General features: G+C 52.2%; 1 protein-coding gene across 1 annotated transcript; it reads right to left on the reverse strand.

Moving 5' to 3' along the window:
* Window positions 1-3,288: 3,288 nt before the first annotated feature.
* LOC310923388 (olfactory receptor 14J1-like) lies at window positions 3,289-4,573 on the reverse strand (the record flags this gene model as incomplete). The annotated part of the gene is made up of 1 exon (XM_083885416.1): window positions 3,289-4,573. One exon carries the CDS (start codon window positions 4,571-4,573, stop codon window positions 3,641-3,643), a length of 933 nt encoding a protein of 310 aa, XP_083741542.1. The 3' UTR covers window positions 3,289-3,640.
* Between the last annotated feature and the right edge of the window lie 5,341 nt (window positions 4,574-9,914).

Here is a 9,914-nt window from a genome sequence, read left to right on the forward strand (position 1 = left end):
CACCCATTTGGGGAGCCCTTTGGGACCCCACCCAACTCCTTAGAGACCACCTTGGGACGCCCCCAGACTCATTTGGGGGCCCTCAGAGACCCTAGACCCATTTGGGGACTCCGAAGAACTTCTTGGAACCCCTTGGGACCCATCCCAGACCTATTTGAGGGCCCCCAGAGACCCCAGACCCATTTGGCGATTCTCCAGGACCCCCTTGGGCCATTCCAGACCCATTTGGGAACTCTCTGAACCCCCCAAAATCCCCCTGGGCCACTCCTCAACCCACTTTTTCCCCTTCCTCTCCCTTTCTCCCTTCTCCCAGACCCCGCCTGGCTAACTTAGAGGATATTTGGGGGTATTTTGCAGATATTTTGAGTAAATTTAAGAAATATTTTGGGGTAATTTTGGCTATATTTTGAGACTATTTTGAGCTAATTTTTTGTCTGTTTCTGAGGTAATTTTGCTGAGATTTTGGGGTAATTTTGGGGATTTTGGGGTAATTTGGAGATAATATTGGTGTAATTTTCTTGAATACTTTGGGGAAATTTTTGGGATTTTGGGGTAATTGTAGGGATATTTTCAAGATATTCTGGGCTAATTCTCGTGTAATTTTGGGGGATGTTTTGTGGTAAATTTGGGGTAATTTTGGCTTTTTGTGAGCACATATTCTGAGGATATTTTCTGGTAATTTTTGTGTAATTTTGTGGATATTTTGGGAATAATTTGGAGACAGGTGAGAGAAAATCCCCCCAAAAATTCCCAAAAATCTGCAGAGAGGGTGCCGATAATGTCCCTGAAATATACCCAAAATTTTAAAAAAAATGTGTGGGGAATGTTTCTCTAATCCCCCAAGATGTCCCCACAATATTCCCCAAAATGTGCATGGCATGTTTCTAAAATCCCCTGAAACATTCCCAAAAACTATTCCCAAATATGTGCATGGAGTGTTTCTAAAATCCCTTGAAATGTCCTGAAAATTTCCCACAAGTGTTCATGGAGTGTTTCTAAAATGTCCTCGAAATCTTCCCCAAAAATTCCCAATAATGAGCATGGAACTAAAATGTTCCTGAAATATTCCCAAAATATTCCATGAATCTTCTCAATGATGCCCAAAATATGCCTGGAATATCCCAAAAATGTTACCAAAATATTTCTGGGATGTTCCCAAACATTCCCAAAATGTCTCTGAAATATGCCAACAACTTCATCAAATTATGCCCCAAATATTGCTAATTCCCCCCAAAATATTCAAAGAATGTTTTGAAAATGTCTCTGAAATGTTCCTAAATTATTTCCCGAATCTTCTCAAAATATCCCCAAAATACCCCCAAGAACATTCCCAAACTATTCCCAAATATCCCTACGCTGTTACCAAAATATCTGAAAAATATCCCCCAAATATTTTTTAAATGTCATTGCTGAGCTGTAATGGCCCATTAACAGAAGATCCCCATGGAGGTAATGGGAGGGTGAACAGAGATAAGAATCAATGCCCCACCTGGTTTTAACAGCTGGCTTGTTATCAGAAAGGCACTTGCACCCTCCCTCCTGGACATACAACAGATAAAGAAAAAACACCTCCCCAGATAGGTTCCAAAAGATGGAATAGAATAAACTTGTTTGTTTGTTTGTTTGTTTGTTTGTGTGTTTTTGTTAGAAAGCCCAAGACACCCTTCATGGCTGACAGAAATTCGACTTTGTCCCCAGGCCCTGCCCACCATGTCCCTCATCCAAGCCCTGGCACTCCTATGGATCAGGAACAGTGTGGCCAGCAGGACAGGGCAGAGATTCTTCCCCTGTGCTGGGCACTGCTTGAGGCAGCACCTCGAGTGCTGTGTCCAGTTCTGGGCCCCCCAATTTAGGAACAACATGGAGGGGCTGGAGCGTGTCCAGAGAAGGGAACAAGGCTGGGGAGGGCTCTGGAACACAAGTCCTGTGAGGAGCAGCTGAGGGAGCTGGGCTTGTTTCTCCTGGACAAGAGGAGGCCCAGGGGAGACAAGGCAGTGTCAGGGCACAGCTTGGACTTGATGATGTCCAAGGTGATTTGCAGCCTTGCTGATTGTGTGATTCTCTGAAAGCAGCCTTGCAGCAGTGTCAGGATGAGGCCTGGGCCTCCTCTTCAGAAGGTGCAGCAGCCCAGGTCCCTCAGCTTCTCCTGACAGCCCCAAAGCCCATCCTGTCAGTCCTGCAGAGCCTCTGCAGCTCCTCCTCATGGCCCACAACAGGAGCCCCACAGCCAGACACAGCAGCCCAGATGTGCCCCCCTGGCCTGGGGTGCCTCTGGCAAGGGAGCAGCCCCAGGCACTGCAGGAGCCTGCAGACAATTCCTGAAGCACTTGGAGGATGATCCTGCTCCCCAAGGGACGTTCCCATGGTGCCAACTCAGGAACTGCAATGGGGAGTGGGGCCAGAGAGGAAAGGGCAACCAGGGATGGGCTGTTTGCAGGGGAGGGAACAGGGGTGGGCAAGAATAAGAAATTTGTAGCAGGAAGAGTAAAGAAAGCCAAGGTGAAGCAAAGAAAATGTTGAGGGCAGTTTGGGGGCGGCTGCCAGGCAGCCCTGGCTCTGAGCAACAACGTCTGCAGTGGCACAGGAAACTCAGAGCTGATGGGAACAAACTCTCTGTGTGACTTGAGAGGCCACGCCAAAGCTGAGTGGTTTCCCTGCTGTGGCCCAGCCCTTCCTGGCCCCAGGGGCTGATGGCATTTGTGCTCCCTCAGGTTCATCTCCCGACACCAACAGCATGGGGGTGCTGAGGCCTGCTCTGGGCAGTGCAAACAGGGGCTCCTGAGGCAGTGCTGCCGTGTCTGTGCCTGCAAGGATGCGGCCCCTGTGTGAGCTGGGGGAGAGGCCAGGGCTGCCCAGGGGGGATGTTGTTGGCAGGTGCATGAGGACGCTCTGGGACGCTGCCCTGGGGTGTCCAGCGCAGTGGGGATGGATCAGCCCCTGCTCTGCTGCTCCTTCCCGTCTCCCCCAGGGCCCTTGCAGAGCCCCAGCCCTGCTGTTTGCCCCCAGCCTGCCCAGGGCCAGCGTGGGGCTGCTCCCGGGGCTTTTCTGTGCTGAGCATTGGCCTGGGCGTGTTCTGGAGAGAGCCTGGGCAAGGAGCCTGGAGCCCCCAGGCCCTGCCCTGAGGCGTCAGCGCTGCCCCAGCAGTGCCCATGGCCTGTCCCTGCTGCAGCCCCGGCACTGCCACCCCCAGCCCTGTGCCCGGCCCCGAGAGCCCTCAGGCCCTACAGCAACACCAGGGCCAGGAGGGCAGCGGGGCAGGGCCACGGCAGCAGCACTGGCAGCACCAAGGGCTGCTGCTCCTGGGCACAGCTGCTGTGCCAGCCCTGATCTGCCCCCAGCTCTGCACACAGACATTGCTGCTGCAGCTGCAGAGAAGGGAACAAAAGGGGCATTTATGCAGAAAACGTGCCCAGGAGATCCTTGAGTTCCTTTAAAGCCACCAAGAGTGCAGCCCCTCATTGACACAGTGTTTGGCCACAGGGAATGTGGATAGAAACAAAATCAGAAATGGAAGAAACAACGATATACCTTTGTTGATAACATGAAAAAAGAAAAACAAGGAAAAAACTCATAACCAAACCAAGAGGAACTAGCAAAGACGACTTTAATTACAAGTGATTTGCAGAAATTGGTCAGCAGTTTAATGTTTCTGAAAACATCCAGTCATCAGATTCCACACTGCAGCCTTGAGCTCCTGGTTCCTCAGGCTGTAGATGAGGGGGTTCAGGGCTGGAGTCACCAGTGAGTACAGAACTGATAGGGCCAGATCCAGGGATGGGGATGAGATGGAGGAGGGCTTCAGGTAGGCAAATGTGCCAGTGCTGACAAACAGGGAGACCACAGCCAGGTGAGGGAGGCAGGTGGAAAAGGCTTTGTGCCGTCCCTGCTCAGAGGGGATCCTCAGCACAACCCTGAAGATCTGCACATAGGAGAAAACAATGAACACAAAATAGCCAAGTGCTAAAAAGGCAAAAACTGCAAGAAGCCCAAGTTCTCTAAAGTAGGAGTGTGAGCAGGAGAGCTTGAGGATCTGGGGGATTTCACAGAAGAACTGACCCACGGCATTTCCCTTGCACAGGGGCAGGGAAAATATATTGGCCGTGTTCATGAGAGCATTGAGAAAGGCACTGGCCCAGGCAGCTGCTGCCATGTGGGCACAAGCTCTGCTGCCCAGGAGGGTCCCGTAGTGCAGGGGTTTGCAGATGGACACGTAGCGGTCGTAGCACATGATGGTCAGGAGATAAAATTCCACTGAGATGAAGAACAGAAAGAAAAAGACTTGAGCAGCACATCCAGTGTAGGAGATGTTCCTGGTGTCCCAGAGGGAATTGTGCATGGCTTTGGGGACAGTGGTGCAGATGGAGCCCAGGTCACTGAGGGCCAGGTTGAGCAGGAAGAAGAACATGGGGCTGTGCAGGTGGTGGCTACAGGCTATGGCGCTGATGACGAGGCCGTTGGCCAGGAGGGCAGCCAGGGAGATGCCCAGGAAGAGGCAGAAGTGCAGGAGCTGCAGCTGCCTCGTGTCTGCCAATGGCAGCAGGAGGAAGTGGCTGATGGAGCTGCTGTTGGACATTTCTTCACTCTGCCCATGGAGTCCTGTTGAAGGAGGACACAGTGACAAGTCAGGGGAGACTTTGCCAAGCAATGTCCAAGCCCTTTCTCCCAGCCCTGCCCCTGCTGCTCTGTGCCACCCAATTCTCCTTTTCTCAGAGCCCTTCCTGCTGCCCCGTGCCTGGAGCTCTGCTGAGATCTGGCCCCGTGGCTGTGACGAGCAGGGGCTCTGCCCATGGACACCGAGGGGTCAGCTGTGCTCTGCAGCAGTGGGGTCATGGGGACAGGAACAGGGGCCAGTCCTGGGGTTGGACTTCAGCAGCCCAAAGTGCTCCTGAGGCAGAGGAGCTGGACAGCATCTCCTGCCCTGGGGCTAAGGAACGGTGATGGCCAAAGGCAGTTTGAGAGGGTTTCCTGCTGTGCCCAGGGAGATCAGAGAGAACTGTGCATTGTAAGAGCATTGGCTGTAACTCAGTGAAGGGTGAGGGGAGCTGCTCTGTCACTCCATCTGTCCCCAGCTGCCCTTTTTGAGATCAAGGGCAGTCACTGTGTTGCCCTGAAAATCAGCCTGACACAGCTGAGAGCAGAGGGAGCCACAGCAGAGCAAACTGGCTCAGCCTTTCTCAGAGTGTCAGGTGTCAGCCTCACCTCTGGCCAAGGACACTCCTGTCCCCATGGACACAGCTAACAGCTTGGATGGCATCCCGAGGACACACCAAGGGTCCTGTCCATGGCACTACTGGAGGAGAGTCAGCTCATTCCCAGCCTCCAGCCTGCCCTGCCCAGAGCTGCTCCCCAGGGCAGAGAGAGCTGGGACACCCCATTTGTGGTGTCTTGGCATGAGGATCTGTAAAAACAGTAATTATAGTATAGTTCGGTTTGGAGAGGACTTTGAATATCCCAGCACAGCTTGGTGGCACTTTCCCCCCACTGCCTGCCCAGGGCTCTGCTGCCTGGAGCTGTCCCTGCCTGCAGCTGCTTCCCTGTGCCCAGGGCTGGGCCCTGCCAGTGCTGCCCGAGCCCAGCCCAGCCCTGGGGGCTCAGCTCTGCCCTGCAGAGCCCTCCCAGCTCAGGCACTGCCCAGGGGCAGCTCTGGCTCTGCAGGCTCTGATGGCAACCTCAGAGCAACCCTGAGGAGGCTGGAAAAGTGATTCTGGTGCTGCCTGCAAGGGGCCCTGTGCTGATTTCTGTCACTGCCTGCTTTACTAAGGTCTGAGAGAAAATTGTGTTATTTTTCTCAACCTAAAATGAGAGATGACAATCTGTGTGCAATTTCCCATCCAGGCTATCTAAAGCAGTAGAATAAAATGTAGGATTTCCCCATTTATGCAGCTCCTGCCTTGCTGTGTTCCCTGGATAACCTACTTGGGAATGTTCTGCAGTTAAATGTCATGTTGGGAGCAGTCTTGAACAATTCAGTATCCTCACCACACAAGGAGAACACTTCCAAGCCTTACCAGCTGTCTCCTTCCACCCAGATCTTGTCCCCCAGTGCTGGCAGCAGCTCCCAGGGCTGGCTGAGAGCTGTCCCTGGCAGGCAGCAGAGTCCCTGCCCCAGCACAGCACCCTGGGCTGCAGGACCCTGCTCTGCAGGACAGCCCTGGGCACCCCTGGCTGCTCTACACAGGAGAGAAGCAGAGAATGTACTCACAGAGTCTGTAGGCATTGGCATGTTCCAGCTTTAGGAGAGGATTGCAGGAGCTGCAGCTGCATTGTCCTGCAGCCAGAGGTTCCTGTGCCAAGGGCTGGGAATGATTCTCCCCCAGGCACTTGTCAGCCCCTTGCCAGCCCTGAGTGATTGAAGCTCTCTGTGCCTGTGTGCTGTGCCCGGGGTGGCTGCAGGCAGTGCCCCAGCCCTGCTGGGCTGGGAGAAGAGCTGCTCATCAAGAGAAATGTGGTTTTAAGCTCTTCTTGGCTGCCAGGAGCTGCCTCTGTGCCAGGAGCCCAGCCCAGTTCAGCAGCACAGACACAGCACAAGGACTTTAATGACCCTCTCGGGGCTTGGTGATGAGGCCCTGAACATCAGAGGGAGATCATGAAACCTCTTCAGAACTCCAAGTCAGAATCCAACTCCAAAGTTTCTGGAAGTTTCAATGGGTCCCACTGAGAGACATGACAGAGGAATTGTCCCCAGACCCAGGCCAGAGTAGAGAACTGCAGGCAGTGGTGACAGGTTTTTCAAAGGACTTTGGGTTTGGCTTTTGTCTTGGAATCTCTGTGAGGTTTGTGCAATCCAATTATCTGCTGTAATTAGTCCCTTGAGAGGCTTTGTCAGTAATGACATTCAGTGGGGCTCATTAATGCTTCAAGACACTTTAGTTATTTTAAGGTACTTGGAGTTTCCCTTTTAAAACTGACTCTATGAGAGGTTTGTGCAATCATGGCCCCAATTATCTACTTTAACAAGTCCCTTGGGATTCTGAGTCAGTAACAACACTCAGTGGGGCTCATTAGCACTTCACAGTACTCAAAGTTTATTAAGGAGCTACTTTTTGACACTGAGTCTGAGTGCTGTGTGTGATATTTGGCCTCCAATTATCTACTTTAATGAGTCCCTTGGGAGCTTTGCATTGACACTCAGTGGGGCTCATTCATGCTTTCAGATATTCAAGGTGTTTAAGGTACTTTGGATTTTCCTTCCCACACTGAGTCTCTGAGAAGTTTCTGTGCAATCCTGGCTTCCAATTCTCTCCTCCTCCAGGAGGAGCCTGGTTAGGGATGGACCTCAGTGGGACCCAATATTTCCTCATGACCTTTTGAGCTTTTCTTCTGACTTGGACTCCTGGAAAGATTTTTGCAATCTCTTCTCAGGCCCTGAGGTTCCAGGGCTCAGCACCAAATGCACCACGGGGCTCATTAGGATCAAGCAAGTCCTGACAAACCATGGCTGTGCCTTGATTTCCCTCTGGTCTGGTGCAGTTCATTAGGAAGGTTTCCTACTGCAGTTATGGAGAAAAGTTTCCAAGAGCTTCTAAGAAATACATATTTCTATTTGAAAAAAATGTATTTTTTTACTGTTCTCTTTAGAGAGGAGGTGATTGCAGCATTCAGTAACTGATATTGATCCTGGGACTCCCCTAAGCAGGTCTGGCCTGCTCAGAGAAGCTGTGCCTTGAGCTCTGACCCAGTGTGGACAACCTTGCTCCACATTCCTCAACCCCATCCTGTCTCTTCTCACTCACCTGGGACCTGCTTTGCTTGCAGAAATGGCTGTACTCAGCCAACATAGGGGTTTTCTTCTGTTATTTTTTGAAGCAATCTAAAACTTCTGAGTTTCCCCATTGAAAACAAACACACTCCTCAAGTGTGTGTGCCAAGCCCAAGGGGCCACCAAGGAGGTTCCCCTTCCCCAAGGCAGAACCATGCAAGGAATGTTTCAGACACACAGGAAGTTCTGCAATAAACACAAATCCAGAGTTGGCTGAAGGCAGAATTAGACCAACTCCTGAAGGACAGACAAGCTTTGAACTCCTTGCAGCTCCAAGCTGCAGGTGGGTTGTTGGGAGGTGTGTGAGTGAGCCCAGAGTGAGGGCAAGGGAAATGCAGAGAGGCCTGGAAGTGCTTGTGTGCAGACAGGCAGTGGGGAAGGGCAGTGCAGGGCTGGCCTGGGCCAGGAGTGAGGGTGGATCATCATGCCAAGCTGGCCTGGGCCATGGCAAGGCCCTGTTCACTTTGAAATTGCTTCCTAGAGCACCATATTTAATTATTTGTTAAAGATTCTATACTGTAGAGAAAATAAATCTTTTTTTTTTTTTTTTAATCTGTTGTCTGAATAAATCTTTCTGTCTAGTCCTGATCAGAATCAATCATAGCTGTATTTATAGAAATATACCTGATATTGCATCATCAACCCTGTGGGACAAATTGCATTTTCGTTCAATTCCACCTGTCTAATCCTTCACACATAAACCTTTGACAAAGTCTGGGGTTAGGATTGGATCCAGCCAATCTCAGTCTCCTCTTTTAGATGGAATTTTAAAAGTTTAGACATCCTGGAGGGGCTTGAGGATCCATGGTGGTTGTTGGATGTCATTTCTCCACCTCAGGACTCAGCAGGAGTTTCTCCAATGAAGAAATGAAGCTTTTGCCTGAAGCTCCCACTGTGCCCATGACAGGAAGCCCTGGGAGTGTCTGGGACATCCCGGCTCTTTGGCAGCCTGGGCACTCCTGGGGTGTCACCGTGGAGCCCCCGTGAGTGCCTGTGACAGATGGGTGCCTTTGCAGCCCAAGGTGCCCTGGGATGTGCCCATGGCATGGCTGGGACTGCCTCTGCCCACAGGGCTCTTGAGCATCCCAGCTCAGGCCTGGGGCCAGAGTCCCTTGCCATGGCAACCATTTGCAGTCCCATTGCCAGGGCCAGGGGATCCCAGAAGGGATCCCAGAATGGGCTGAATTGGGAGGGAGCCATCAGGATCCTGGAGTGCAACTGCTGGCCCTGCACAGGACAGCCCAACAATGCCAGCCTGGGCCTGGCAGCGCTGTCCAAAGGCTGCTGGAGCTCAGAGAGCCCTGGAGCTGTGAGCCTTCCCTGGGAGCCTGTTCAGTGGCCCAGCAGCCTCTGGGGGAAAAACCTTTTCCTGAGATCCAAGCCAAAGCTGCCCCGAGTCAGCTCCAGCCGTTCCCTGCAGTCCTGTCCCTGGGCCCCAGAGGGAAGAGGTTCCCACAGCCCCCAGCCAGGGACCCGCTCCCAAGGCTGTTGCCAGGGCAGCCAGGGCTGGCAGCAGCTGTGATGCTCGGTTTCCCCGGGCCGGGCTTTAGGAATGGGATTCCCCAATTTCCTGCTCCCGCTGAAACTGTGCCGCCCCTGGCTGCCCTCCAGCCTCCCACTGAAAGTACAAAAGGCAAAGACCCCAGGCTGGGATAAGAACAATTTACTGGCAACAACAACAAGATAAGGAACAAACAGGAATAGAAACAATAGTGATAACAGAAGGCATAAGGCAAACTATACACAGGGAAAACTACAAAAACACCTATTGGCTCTTCCCAGCTACGTGTTTTCTCCTGCCTTGAAAGGACACCCTTCTCCTTGGGGGAGAGAGAGGGAGTCCCTTTCCTGGCTGTGGCAATGACCTCATATGGGATCAAATAGAGTGAAGGGGCTATGGCCAGACCCTGACATTCTTCAGTCTCACCTCTCAACATTGCCAGGGGCAGGGAAAGGGACAGGTGTCTTCCCAATGTGGCTCACAGTGAATGTGGGTCACCAGGGTTCTGCCCAATGTGGCTCAATTATTGGAGGATGAGGTTGGATGCTCACTCCTCCTCTTCCCACTGTCGGGGAACTCTCAGGGCTTCCCTTACCGGTGCCTCCATTGGTGTCTTGTAAAATTACAGCTCTGGGTGAAGCTCTTCCCACACTG

The sequence above is a fragment of the Zosterops lateralis genome (assembly GCF_965231275.1).
Source record: "Zosterops lateralis genome assembly, contig: HAP1_HAP1_SCAFFOLD_51, whole genome shotgun sequence".
Classification (NCBI taxonomy): Eukaryota; Metazoa; Chordata; class Aves; order Passeriformes; family Zosteropidae; genus Zosterops; species Zosterops lateralis.